Raw genomic sequence first — 15,336 nt, 5'->3', positions numbered from 1 at the left:
AAATAGTGTGCGCACACCCTCTACCCCGTTATATCTATAAATTCAATACTGATTTTTTTTTTTCTCATCACTTTCGGAGTCTTAATGCTCTTTACAACATCCCACTCATATCAGCTTTTTCAGTTGCCATCAAATGAATAGGAGTAGGAATTAACTGGCACCTGAAGCCAGCTTTCCAAAGTGCTCTGTGCATTTTAGAAGGAAGTCTGGCACACTTGTTCCATATCACAGTTGTGTGCACTAAAAGAATTGAGAGAAGACTGCAGTTGCTCTGCTTTTCACCTGCTGGCACAGCAGACAAAAGTGCTCCTGGACTAAGCCAAATTTACTATTAGAAGATGCTTATAAATACTTTCAGAGGACTCAATTTTGTCTTTAAACATGCAAACTGAAATGAAGAGCAGTAATACTATCAGAAAACATAAAGCGTTTTCAAGCAATTAAATTTAACTCATAACTTACAAACACCTGACAGAAGTAATTTAGAGAACTATCATTCTAAAACAAGAACAAACCAATGGAAAGTATGTGGAGAAGACTTGGGACTTTATCTAACATCCTAGATAGTCTGATGGACCTCTTAGTAGCTGTTAGTATGGAAAAATACTGAAGTGCTCACATCTAAACACAAACGCTAACAATATAGCCCAATAACTTCTATTCATTCAATTTTCCTAGCTTTTGAAAAGAAAGAGAACCCAGAAACAAGATATTAACATCATATGGTAATATAAACCAAAACATTGTTTCAGGTTTCTGTAAATGCTGTGTCAGAAACAGGACACACAAAATTTAAATAAATATGCCTGAGGCTAGTGAGGTTATAAAATTCAAGTCCATTTATGCACCCTCAATAAAATTAAATTCAAGATCACACACAATCCAGAAGTTACACGGCTTAAGATTCTGGATATAAAAGGTAAAAGTTAATGTGCTGCTGGGCTACAAAATTTTAATGGAGGTTTTGATTCCATAACCCCAGTGTGGATCAGGATTTCACAATCACTTTATAAGCACAACATGACAGAAATTATACTTAATCTTTTACATTCCTGGTCACCACCTTCTGTAGCCAAAACTTGAGATAACTGAAAATAATCTTCATTTTATTGGGTTCCACTCCCTCACTGCTCAAGAAAGACTGACACAGAACTGCCACCATGACAAAGCATGGTTTGAAGAATACAACAAAATGACATCTAAATTGTTTCTGCACACCATCAACACAGCTAAGACAAACTTGTTATTTGCTTTGGTTTGATACCTCATTCCTGGCAGACAACTGATTCCTACAACTGATTTCCCAATTATAATTTTTAACATACTAAGAGGTAAATTATGTACTTTGTAACCACAGCTTGAAATGCTGCAATGCTATGTATATAACTATTATGCTACTTATAAAACTATTACTAACAGGCAATTTAATATAGGCTCAGGAAAATTAAGCTACACTACAGAAGTGTAGCTTACAGCAGTGTAAGCTTTCCACTTGTTTCTGATATTAAGAACGAACTAGCAAAAGGCTGATGCTCAGACAATGCATATTGCAAAATTAGAGATGTTCTTTTGAGAGTTTACTAATGTTACACATTCATGAATGCTATGCAGCCAGTTTAGTAGTGATTTATTTCCAGTTTATATTACAAAGCTTAAGGTACTTGACAGGCTTAATTTGTCAGCATAATCTATCACTAACCAAGGGAAAAAACAAACCAAAACAAAAAAGCATGGCAACTAACAAGACACTAGTCCCAGATAATTCTCTGCACACCTACTAATAAATACCAGCCACTTGCTATGCTTTTATCAATAGCAGTTAAGAAAAAGGTTGCTTTTAAAAAAGAAACATGCTACAAAAAGCCAGTCCTCGAGGACATGATACTCCTTCAATCTGTCATTAAAGAAATACTGTAATTTAGACTGCAGTAAACAATTTGCTCAAAACCAAAGTCCTTCCTAAAAGGTAAATAGAGATGCAAGCTATAGAAATGATTAAGATTTCAGACATCTGAGTTAAGGAGCACTTGCACTGATAGCATACTCTCACCACCACCAAAATTAAACCAAAGCAGTGAAATGAGCACATCATAGTTCAACTGCCATAGGAATGTTTTCAAAGTAGTTAACACAATGAATTATTGATATACAGATATACAACACCTGTAATTATTCAAATAGAAAGGATAAGCATATTGACAGTTTTAAAGAAACATTCCGGGTTTCTAAAAAAATAATTCAACTATTCTTATGAATTCAGGAAATCAAGTTACTGGCATACTGGTCACAAATTTATACAGTAATTTTAATAGCTCAGTAACTGTATAGCCTACACATTCAAGTAATAACTGCATGTGTGTGCCTCAGATTGCACCTGATGCAATCCGATGCACCTGAACTCCTGCATCCGCTAATTAGACAAACACCATCAAATGGAAAACATTACCACTCACTGAGTACTGTCTACCTAGAAGACCTTTAACAGAATCTGAAAGCTTCTCTGAAAAGTATTTAGCAAGTAAATTTATATCCATGCAACTTCAAGCACATTTGTTTCAAAAGCTTTCTTAGATCGAGTACAGCAGTTTGATTGTAACACTTTTAAGATATGATTGAATTCAAGAGAAACAAACCAACCTGCACTTAGACTTCCTGATGGTTTACTTGTAGTTCCAAACCCAAATGACGATGCTCCTGTGGCACTACTTCCAAAGGCAGAGCTACTTCCAAATCCTAGTAGAATAATAGTAAAGACATACAACAAAAATTACAGACACAGCAATTAAAGACACATAGGTTTTGGGCAAGTATTCTAAACCCCAACATAATTCTTATCATTATTTGGTAAATATGTTCCTAAGATAATTGCCTCAAGACTATTTTATTCTCACTGCCCTAAGAAAACAGTACAAACAGAAAAGTATTGGAGAAAAATACTTCCTTCAAAATTGAGTAAAGGAAAAAACACCAAACCAACAATGCACCAAAAAAAAAAGGATGAAGTAAACTACCAAAGTTCACAAAATTACTATTGAATTGCAGTTACACTGGCAAGAAAATTGTAACCAATTAGGCAGAACCTAAGAAAATTCAGACAATTTCTATGACTTCTATTACAGAAAGCTGCAGTCTTCATCTGCAACTCTGAAAAAAAAAAAATCTATGTTTAAAACAGAATACACATTTTCTTGAGTTTACTTTAGGCTTCATTTAGAGTCATCATCCCCCCAGGTTATTGGGGATCAACTTTCTCTAGGAAACAACAAAATAGGTTAAATACAGACTAGAAAGAGAATTTCACAATATTTAATGGGAAAAATCATATAAAGAGTAGCCATAAATATACAGCTGTAATAAAACTAATTCTATTAATTTGAGAATTAGCATTTATAATCTTATATTTCAATATTTCAAATTGTATTAAAATGAGGCCATTTCAAAGGAAAACTCAGCTGACACTTGCAGCATGAGATAAAGACCAGACAAAAGGAACAGTAAGAGAAATACATTCTCCAATTCTGGCTGTCTCAAGAGGTTTTCAAAACTAGAATAGTATTTGTATTTGAGGAAATTATGCTCCCATCTTCACTTTCAAGCGTCAGGGAAAACATTCGTATTTTTCTGCAGATTGAGCCTTTATTACTCCTTTACATAAATAATTTTGAGATTTTAAAACTGGCAAGTATTGAGCACACCATCAGTAAAGTGCTCCCTAGTCTTCTGCAACGTTTTATTTTCAGAAGTATATAAAAGACAAGTATCATTTGAACATAAGAGAGTTTATTTAAATAATACACTCTTCTGTCCTACCTAGTTTGAAATGAATTACCCATGGTCAGGCAAGGTGTCTGCAAATACTTAAGCACAGGATCTGAATGCTACATATTTTACATGCTTGCACATAAAAGCCTCTGTTTGTCACTGACAAAATTCACAGAATGTTTATCATAGACAGAGAGAAAATTTCCCCATAAAATGCTATTTCAAGAGCAGACATTAGAAACTCCTCTGTTAAAAACAAAACACCCCCCCCAAACCAAAACTAAATACTCCAGCAAACCAACCCTAAAATAATAAAAGTCTGAAATACTCATTCTGACAATTTGTTTCCAAGAGCACACCTGCAGGATATTTTGCATGTAATCTTTTATTATTCTACACTTGGTCAAATAGTCGTCTTGGTTGGTTAAAAGGAAATAATTTTTCAAATGAACACAGAATAAATACAAGCAAATGCCTTCCTAAGCAGAGGCCTAGCTAAAAAGGAATGCAAGTTAGGCTTCTAAGAGAAAACTAGAAGCAGTTGTCCATCAGTGTAAAATGAAACATGTTTTAATTTACATTGGTGAATATATATCAACAATCTTTAGTCTATCTATTAGGTTGAAAAGGAAGAATTTTTATGGGGTTAAGGTATTTAAAACACTGTGGGAATGACCTAGTACTTCAAAAGTATTTTCCTTTCAGTTCACTGTTATTTTTCCTGTTCATAGAAAACAAGACTTTCTTTCATCTGAAAAATCTTCTAATCTGATGAGAAAGGACACTGGCAGATAATTTCAAGATGATTATTTAAGGTAAAATTGATGTAACATTCAAGTTACATCTTCTCAATACTGGGTGACATTTAAGCATTTTAAATGACAACACCGATTCACGTTTGGTTCATAAAGAGGCAAAATAAGAATGTGGACTGTGGCTGCAGAGAGGATGTAACAAACCCAACAACACATTGTATTTATGTTCAGCAGGTGTGATAAATTTTCTTTGCAGATCTCATGCAAAAGCTTCAGAGGACACTAGAGTCTTTTGACTTGCACTCTAGGAATCCCTCACCTATATAGCTATGAAATTAATATGCCGATTAGATACTATTAATCATTTACATTCTACTTATAGTTCTACTACTGAGAACTCATTACATTTAAATTAAAAGATCTACATGAATAGTTGGGGTTTTTATTACCACCACCTACTATTTCAGTCATGTGTTCTCTTGGAATATATTCCCCAACACCACTCTAAACTGAATAGTATTTTTCTTTCATTTTAAAATGTTGGTTTTTAGCTTGAAGACTGATGGTTTTTCTACCTCAGCATTGAGGGACAGGGTGACAGCAAAAGCAAATGTTTCAGCAAGCAGGATCCCAGAACCGTAATATTTTTTTAGCATTTGTTCTTATCATTATCCATGTAGAAATGGGTCCCTATAGTTAAGTTACACGGATGAAAAACTTCAGTGGATTAGTTATAGCATGATCCAATGTCAGGTGTCCAACTTTCATGTATGTAAAATAAAGTTGTAGTTACATAAGGATGTACTTTATGTGCTTCCCTAGCTTTAAAAACAGAATTTATGTGATTATTTTACCCTAATCATCCTATTTTCACTGCAATGGCTTATTAGCCTTAGCTTTAGCAACTCTTTGTGCAAGGCACGAAGAAATTTGGGAAGTGCAGATTGCCAAATTGCAAGGGCTATTCCTGAAGCAGATCATCCTCTTAGTGGAGTTATAGATTTGCAAGAGATTCAGATGTGCGGTATAATAATTAAATGAAACATTAGAAAAGTTAAAGTGTACCTCCAAGGCTTGAAGAACCTAAGCCACTTGATTGCAAGCCAGTGCCAATACCTGAGCCGAATGGCGTTCCAAAACTAACTCCCAGAGATGGCTGTGGCCCTGGTATAAAAAAAATGAGAACAAACTTGCCTTACTCTTTCATAGTAAAGAGGTTCTTTATTTAAGTATCTGATAATGTGAACATCATTGCTTTCAACAAATCCCATTAACTTTACCTCATCAAAATTCCTCACTTCACTAACTGCCTCTACGTCCAACTGGTAAAAATCTAGAAAACAGACTAGAGTAAGGTGAAACTGGGAAAGCTAACAACATAACATCATTTAGTATTTTCAAAATTAACCAGTCTCATCTTAAACTTCAAAACATTTATCAAAACCTGAGAGAACTCACAGATAACAATATTTTGCCATCTGTATTAATGGAATCAAAATGAGGGAAAAACCTTCTAACAAAAAACTTCAGAACTGACACTAATGCTACTAAAACTATACTATCAAAAGTTTATTTAATAGGAATCCTCAAAACTACTCAAGTATTATTCCATCCAAATTTAAACAGAACACTAAGATAAAAAACAAGACAATGACTTTATTTTATTAAATTTATTGTTGATTTTTAAGCAAGTCAATTACACAGTAACATGACAATTCAGTTCTTTTCCACACAAGTGATAACTGAGTTCTGTTAAGCTCTGCTACATAACACCATTCAATAAGGTAAACTAGTCAAACCACCTGTATAAATAGACATTTACAAAAGGCACAATTCTGTGTACCTTAATTAGATACATTCAAAATTTCAGTTAGATTTTGTCCCATAATTTAAAAAAATTGACAGTACTTTCCCCTGCATATTCACACTAAGTTGCAGGACTGTCAAAACATTTTTAATCTGCCAAGATTAGATTTACAGCCTCAGTTGTTTTTTTTTTTTCTTCCCCCCCCCCCCCCCTTAACTTTGGGGAACAGAGAACCAACTTGCTAGCCCATTACTAACACATTTTAAAATAATTCTGATAAATAATATATTTTGACAGTTTTCACAGTTACAATCTTATATTCCTGTCTTTCCCAAACAGTTTTCAGTGCACTAAGAAGTTTAATCATTGCAGATAAAATACAGTGCCAGACTCTTAATCCAGACATTCACACCTTCAGGATAGCTTTCTCAATCTTTGAACATACTTTACATACAGTATCTGTGAAAGTGATGATGTATTCCAATATTACTATAAAGCTCAGACAATTTCAGTCTTTTTCCTAAACCAGCATCAACATCTGATTTTCCTTCAAATTTTCCTTTGTACTACAAAGTTTCCCATTAGTAATATTTATCTAGTGTTTTAAAATGTAAATATTTCAAGCTTTTAAAATCCTTTCAGTAATTAAAAGATTTGAATGGAAAACCATTTTGAATCAAGTGAAAGGCACTGTATTGAATAGTAACATTTTTTGCTAGGAACACAAAATTCTTATGTGATCCAAGCTGAATGACATCTGTATACTCAAATTAGTGTTAAACTAAATTTTACGGGCAACTCAAGTTGTTAGCTTTGTCTCTGCTTAGCAGGGAGTTCCTGGGAAGCCCAAGCTTTTTACCCCCCCACCCCCCAACTGAAAAAAAAAAAAAGTATATTCAGATGTAATTACAAATTTTCACAAAGATTTCAAACTAAACTTGTTTACATCCAGTTTAAATACTGATACATCTACCTAGCAGCTCTTAGAAAATAAGAAAATTGTTATCAATAAAAAGAAACAAAACACCCTACACGTCAGACATCTAATAAACTAGAAGAACCCAAAACCATATCCAGTTCCTTCTCAAGTGCACAGGTTTCTATCTGTTAGAGGCACTGATAGCAGAAGACCTTAAAACAAAACACTACAGTCCTCTGGGGCAAGCTTTTTACCAAATACAACATGCCAGTAAAAAACATTATTCTAAAACACCTTGGATTATACAAAACAGGACATTATGCCTTAGGCTAACAAGCTTTTCATTGAGCAACAGCATATGGTATTTGCTGATTTTGTACCATAATGTTCTGAAGGCAACATCACTACTTACAGTACTTGTAAGTAAACATAATTTTCAGTAGCAAAAAAGCTAGTAATAAAGTCTCTTTGATGCCAAAAGTACTAGCAAAAAAACGGCACTTCTGGCTATTATAGGTATGAGACAAATTAATTATAACAAGTATTTTAACATTTTAAAACTTGATATATATTTGCCCTGCAGAGCATTTCAGTTTTACGAACAGGACTCACTACAAAAAAATCCAGACTAAAGTGATATTCTGCAGTCTTTTAAATCACAGCCGATCTTAACAGAGAATAAAATTTGAGTCACAACTTACATTCAATTCTGAAGTAGTAATATACTGACTAATTTTAATCAGGGTTAGTATCTAATTACACAATAAAAATTTTAAGCGCTATAAAGATTTCAGTATCCTTTCCCATTAGCACTTCAATATCATACCAATTCAAATCAAAACATAAGGAAGCATGGTAATAGCTTAATAATGCTTTCACTAGCTTTGCACTTCACCAGTGAAGGAGAGAGTAACTAAGTTGTCTGTGGAGCTGGGAGGGTATTTAATTTATATTTAGAGGAGGAAATGTGAGCTTGAACAAAGCATCTAAGACATCTTAAGTCTTACCAGAAAAACATCTGGTTTAGCCTCATGCATTTACAGCTCTTAGTTCACTAGGCTTTAATTTCCTTTAAAATTTTTTTACTTCAACCCCATCAGTTATCTGTAGACCACCCACCATCATTTTAACTTCCATGAAGTTCAAGACTACTCAGGGAAGGTACAGGTGAGGCTATGGTTAGAACTCTAGTTGCTCCTGCATAAAAGCGTCAGCCTCATTGCTACCATTAAAGCTGTGCTCAGAGCAAAAGTGCTAAACAAGAGAGACAGGTTGTGTGCTGACAAGACTTTAAGCATCATTTTAATAACTCCAGCTTCAAAACATGCACAAAAACTGTGCTTCAATGTGCACACCACCGTCCTGGTGTCCTGATTATCCATCCCAGGAGACCAGTGGAGTGCATCTTTGCTCCCTTTCTTCCACATAGCCAGGATCCACTGGCTTCATTTATATCAATAGAAGCCAGATATGTCTAGGTATACAGAGAGATCACAAATAGGGTGCACATCTACACCCAGGAACTGGGGAAACATTCCCTGATCCCACAGCTTAGATTTAGCTGAACCGTTAACTTCTGAACATAAATTTAAAATAAATTACTTCTCTTTCAGAGAAAGAACAGTAACTAAGTCTAAATTAATCTTAGGAAACAGACTTAACCATGTAAACATCATACTTTAAAAAAAAAAAACACCACACACTAACCTTCCTGATTCCTCTAAAGTACCGTATATTAGATTTTAGTCAAAAACTTTAAATCCCAGATTAACTTTCTTGTTTTATTCTTATTTTCAAGAACAGCAACATCGGGTCAGGTATTACGCAGACACTCCCTCTTCCCACTTCTACATATATCATTTCAGTTTTTTCTCTCATAACCTCCCTACCATCCCACTCTTTGGGTCTAGAGCTTCCAAAGAAATATGCATGATATAAATTTCTAGCAGACAGTTTATCACATCCATAACAAAGTTAAAATTTGCAAACATTTGCAGTTTCACTGCAGCCAATGGCCACCTGAAAACTCAAACAAGGAAAAGGAAACGAAGAGAAGGCAAGTCCTCTTTTAGAGAACGTAAAGATTCCTGAAAAACTAAAATAAGAGATGTTATTTTTTTTTTATCCCCCATTTAGAGTAAGATGAACAGTGACAGCCTTATCCTGAAGCTAAAAAAAGCTTCTTGTAAGTTGTTGGGAAAATGCCAAGCACTGAAACCAAAAATTTAGGAAAGAAACATTTCACAGCTTTCTAGCAATCTTTTATGACTTCAGGACATCTCAAATAGTTCAGGCCTAAGTAATCCTGCTTTTGAGCTAGAGGTACAGGAGAGACGACTTCAAGTTCCATCTAACCCCACTGTCTAGCAGTCTTAAGTACTCTTGAAGTGCCACTCAGAACACGAATCTAGTTCTGTTTCTCCAGGTCAAGTGAGTTGTGTGGAAGGTAACTATTCCAACTGAATAAGCAATAAACAAGTTATTGCCTAATTTTGTTGGCATGTTTGATCTAAGTTAATCGTCACTCTTGTAGTTGGCACATTTTTGGCTTTTGAAATACTCTGCCAAAACAACCAACCAAAAAAAAAAAAAATCAACACCCCTCCCCAAACCAACCTACACATGCTCCCATTTACTCCTTTCACTACAAAATGTTACAAAATACCTCTAGATAAGAATCACCTTACCTCCGGTGTGTTGGTACAGGTCAATTCTGCCTTTTTTTTTTTGCCCCTCCCTCTCTTCATTCCTACTCCTAAGAGGATATTCACGGAGTCATGCCGTAAGTGGCATCAATTTAATTTATTAGCAGTTCTCTTGAATCTGGACTAGGAAGAGGAAGTTTAAATCCCTCACTTCAATTCATGAAAATGCAGGTATAACTTTATGTGCAAATATTTGACTTTCATGCACAACTGATCCTGTAATGACCACATAGAGTATTTAAAAAAAAAAAAAAAAAAAAGAAGAGAAAGAGATGAAGAGAGAGGGAACTACTTTGGCAACATCAGCCTGCAAAAGCCACACTTCTATCTGTATTTAAAACTCTGAAGCATGACATTACATTATCATATATTTTCTGTTTAAACCAGACTTTTGCAGATGTCACTTCAACAAAATTTCTATAGATTACTATAGCAGCAGCAGAAAGACTGATCTATAATGGAAATTTAGAAGATAAATTTTTCATAAAAAACTTAATTTTTTGTTGTGTTTAAAATATTTTGGCATATTTATCTTCTAAACCCATCTCCTTGCTGTTTGTAAGCACATTTTATTTTCCTTTTATGGAGAAGGCAAAAATGGTCTAATAACTTATGGTGGTTGCTGCATAGGTCTCTAAACCATCAAAAACATGACTGCTGTTCTAAGACAAGAGAATGAGAAAGAGCCAGTATGACTTTCAGTACACCCATGATAAACATTTTAGAAAACAAAAGGTAGAATGAAGTTTCCCATACTTTTCATAATCTGCTGACAGACATGTATCCATGTTCAAGTAAAATTAAACAGAATTTACCTTATTTCTGTTAAATTATTAAATATTAATTTGATTCTTTACATTCAGGAATCAGTCTCTGAGGATCATTGGTTAGTATAACAATGTCAACTAAGGTGCCTTAAGTTATTTCCTTTGCCATACATATTCATTCTTCTTGCAGTGGGTCATGCACTTCTGTTTTGGTCTTACTCTTACACACAGAGCCATTGAACTACCCTACTTTCTCTAACATACTTGCAACAGCAGAATGGCCAGCAAATACTGCTCCAACATCACCCTGACAAAGGATTTGTCTATGTAATGAGCCAGGCATCCCCCTTCCTATTCTACAGATGTTTCCTCCACTATCCTTCCTGGTGTGCAGCATTTTTCATTTTACAGTTCCAAAGTGCTATAGAAAAATGCATTATTAATTTTACATAGGAAAAGGTAATATGCATTTAGATATTCTCTCCTCACCAATTTGAAATAATTTACTATAACCATACAATTGTGGCAAGAGGCTATACTATTGTGTATTCAGAGATGTTAAGAGTGAAGACTCACATTCCAAAGGGTAAGTTAGAGCAATACAGTAAATATCACTAATACAAGTAAGTTCACAAGATTAAGTATCTGTTGTATTGTTATTGCTAAGTCTACCCTGCATTTTTCTATTGGCTATGAATCAGTAACTTTGCTCATCACAATGTTTAGGTTTTCAGTCTAACACAAAGGAAGACTTCATAGAAAATTTTACACAACTTTGCTATTGTCACAACACTAATAATCTATAACTTGAATGCACTCAGACCTGTAGCAGGCTGTTGCTGCTGAGTTAGTGTTGCAGCCATCGCAACGGCTGCTGCATTTGGTATGTTGCTGAAAGGGGTCGGTCCAGTGGTAACACGTGGCGCGCTCTGCCACTTCTTAGCTTCTGTTCGTCTTGCCTCAAACACATCCATGGCATCTCCCAGAAAGGTTTTCCTGTAGCCAAGGTATTGGTCTTTGAGCATCTGAAGGGCATAGGGGGAAGTAATTTAGTTCAATGTAATTGACATAAACCTTAACTTAGTAAGAAAAGAGACACTACGTTTTAAAATTTCCTTAAAAAAATCCCAACCAACAAAACCAAACCCAAACAAACACAATTGAAAGGACCTAGTAAGGCTACAAGCTGGGGAACGGTTTTGCATCAGCTAAAGCCATAACAGCTTCCTTAAATTCTGCAAAACAGTCAAGTGTTACAGACCAACATATTGAATGGTACCAAAATCTTTCAAAGTTGGTGTAAATGAGTATAATTCAATTTGTATCACTATACTTAAGAGGCAAAACACAGCCACATTACTTGCTTCTAATACTCTTCCTTAATGCTACCTTTTCTGCATGGAATCTGCTTTTGCTTGCCCAGCCTTCCTTTCATGCATGCATTTCTCAGCACAAAGCTAAATAAACTCTCAGAATTTTACAATTCTCTCATTTCTGATGCATTTCACCAATCATTTTGCTTCAGACTTGCTTATGCCCCTTCCTCTCTCAAAACCCCATGTTCTGTGACAACACCTGGCTTGATGTCTTAGTCACGAGCCATTTCTATCTGCCATATAGGAGGGAACTAGGGATATCTTAGGTAACAGAACAAGAATAAATGGATCCAATTAAAAGAACAGAATAATTTTCATTTTCTAACTGAGAATTTAATAAATCTATTACATTTAAAGTACGTTCAGCTGAATTTTATGGAAGGCATACTATGTCTGGTGTTCCTGGCTATGGATATGCTTGTTTCCAAGAGGAACTAGCAGTCCAAAAATTCTGACTCGGGACTTGAACAGCTCTAATCCTAAATCTATCAGCAACAGCAGGAAACACAAAAGAAAGATTGATCTTATTATCACATCAAGTGTGCTGTCTTTTGAGAGAAAATACATTTATAGAGCTCTGATGAGATTTAATACAATGCCATAGTGACTGCCATAGGAGTGACGAATACCATTAAACATTAAGAACTCTTCTACAAGGATAATCTGCATAGAATGATTTAATGAAATTCTGAACCAGAATTGTGCCAAAGCACTGACCTTGGATACAGAACGTATATGTTTATATATGATATAAATATATTTAACTATCCCCATGCAAAGATGTTTCCAGATGTATTTTTCTGCAACTTTGGAATCTAAGCATATGTGCAAACCAGAAAGCCTGCTGCAGACAAAGGCATCAACCGTGGTCACAGCCTTCACAAACCATATCACAAACATCAAATAAAGTGTGCTCACCATCTCCTAGCTGATAAGCTAAAACAGGTGGTCAGAATGAGAGACACTTAAGCAATACATAATTGTTTCTGCTTTTTTGAAGCTGTAGTTATAATTGCATCTTCCCAAATATCAGCCTTCCGGATCATCTACTGTATTAAATACAAAAAAAAAAAAAAAAAAAACCCCAAAAGAAAAATCCTCAAACCAATCCCTTTGTTTCAGGCAATGGAGTATTTCTTAAGCTGAAGTGAAGTCTTTGCTGTTTGGTCATGATGAAAAGGTACTGAAGACACCAGTGCTTATATCTGTGTACTAATCCAGTTCTTCACATTGAAGAAAACAAAAATGTGTCAGCACAAAGATGACTCACTACATGAGTTCAGGCTATACTCAGATCTTGGAAGTGAAGAGCTCAGAACTTATTTGGGATCCTTTGTGTAATTCCACCAAAATAATGGAGAAGCTGATATATTATGTATCTGGTACCAAAACCAAGATAACTAAGAATACCACAACGATCTAATGACAGGTAGCTGGAAACCAGTGAATATCCATGCTGACAGAAGCAATACAAGGCAAGGGATCTAGTTCATACAAGATCCTCAATATTCCTGAACTTTATTCAGGAAAAGAAGAAAGTTTCCGATGTCCAGAGAACTAGCAATACTGTGCAGAAGCAGCTTTGGGAAGGAAACAAGCAGAAGAGTTAGCAGAGCTGTTTCCATTAAGGAAGTCACCTAGTAGAGACAATCACAAACACTTGGGTTCTCTTCCCCAAGAGATGGGTTGGTGTTTTGTTTTTAGTTTGTTTGGTTTTGTTGTTGGTTTTGAGGGTTTTTCTGGTTGGGTTTGGGTTTTTACAGTCTCTGGTTTAGTTTTGGTTTGGGGGTTCTGATTATCTCAAAAATCATGGGTTGTAGAACACCACTGTAAATAGAAAATCTAAACCAAGGTCCATGACAGTGAAATCCCCCCCCAAAAAAAATCCCAGAACCCCCAAAACCACAAACCAGCCTTACTAGGGCCTTTGACATTACCAATTTTTTTCCTTCTTAGTGGATTTTTTCCTGTATATATATATATGACTTCCCATGAAAAACAGGTTGAAAAAGATTAACTGAGAAGACAATTTTCACCAAAATTCTTTGATACATTGATAGAAATTCTACATATGAACACCTACTTTTGTCTGTTACCTATTTGAGTAAAATCAGGTTTATATTATCTTCACCTGGGACCAAGACATCTTTTGACAAAGTAAAGCATACAAATAGGAACTCAGAGACAGACATTTTGAATACTGATCAACAACTAAAAAGGGAAGAGAGTTGAATAAAAAAATATTTTGTAACCTAAAAGGCTGTAGTCAGTTGTTATCATCACTGTAAGAAAATAATTCAGTTTAGACTGCAGCTAAAAACTAGTTAATTCTTAATTAAAGGACTTCTCCAGGACAGCTGCAAAATTATTCAAAAATTAATTTAACAAAAGACAGAAGTAACTCTGTTTTCACTACATACAAAAGGAACGTTGTTGAAACAACATACCTTTACATTTTCATGTATTGATTGAAGTTGTGCAGCTAAAGCTACAAACGTTTGATAGATTTTCTGCATAGCCATAGACAAATCTGTAAAGAGGCACATAAAATACTGTTGTGACAATCTCAGTACCAGAAGACTTACAGCTTGTATCACAGCAAAAAGCCCACCCAAAACCCACGCAGCACAAAGCACAAAAACAATTGCACGAGAACAAGTTAATTTATAAAACACACAGAATCTGAGAGCAATTGGGTGGCTTGGGTCACTAAGGACTACTTTTTTGAAAAGGCTTCTAACTTCATTTTGAAAAGCACTCTCATTATTTATTTTTACATACATGGTAATTAATTTCCCATGATTCTATTATTAAGCAAACTAAGAAGTATTATTTAATCTAACTTTATCTAATTTCACAGAACATTTTACCACATTGTTTTTTTACATATAGATAAAAAAAGCAAAAGAATCTGATTTAACTGTTTTCCACTCTGACTTAAAACACAGTTAACTGCTCAACTGATTTTGCCAGAGAATAGAATGAAGCTTTGGTAACATTAAGACATGATTAACAAGCCCCACAGGAACTCTTAATCTAGTTCCACCCACAAGCACATCATAAACAGAAAACACAACGAGGAGCTTGTTGCCCACATGAAGTCTTAGGTTTAGGTTATCTTACTTCCCAAACAGATATGAAAGTGTTCTTAGCACACTACCCCAACTAATACAAAATTTTTGGATTAAAGGGGAAATCTCTAAGGTATTGGCAGAACAAGGCATCTGCTGATGACAAATGCTTTT

At 34.9% G+C, this 15,336-nt stretch overlaps 1 protein-coding gene across 3 annotated transcripts in view; it reads right to left on the bottom strand.

Moving 5' to 3' along the window:
- Nucleotides 1-15,336, bottom strand: part of NUP58 (nucleoporin 58) — a 37,982-nt gene that overhangs the window by 3,203 nt on the left and 19,443 nt on the right. For 2 of the 3 annotated variants that reach the window (XM_054384617.1, XM_054384626.1), the window contains 4 exons: nucleotides 14,539-14,621; nucleotides 11,539-11,740; nucleotides 5,583-5,681; nucleotides 2,638-2,733 (listed from right to left, as the gene is read on the bottom strand). In XM_054384617.1, coding sequence (XP_054240592.1) covers nucleotides 2,638-2,733; nucleotides 5,583-5,681; nucleotides 11,539-11,740; nucleotides 14,539-14,621 — 480 coding nt within the window. The remainder of the gene's footprint in view (nucleotides 1-2,637; nucleotides 2,734-5,582; nucleotides 5,682-11,538; nucleotides 11,741-14,538; nucleotides 14,622-15,336) is intronic. The other variant, XM_054384634.1, reaches the window with a different exon arrangement.

This window comes from Indicator indicator, chromosome 1, assembly GCF_027791375.1.
Source record: "Indicator indicator isolate 239-I01 chromosome 1, UM_Iind_1.1, whole genome shotgun sequence".
NCBI lineage: Eukaryota > Metazoa > Chordata > Aves > Piciformes > Indicatoridae > Indicator > Indicator indicator.
Note: the sequence above shows the minus strand (reverse complement) of the source record. Positions and strands in the feature narration are given on the sequence as shown.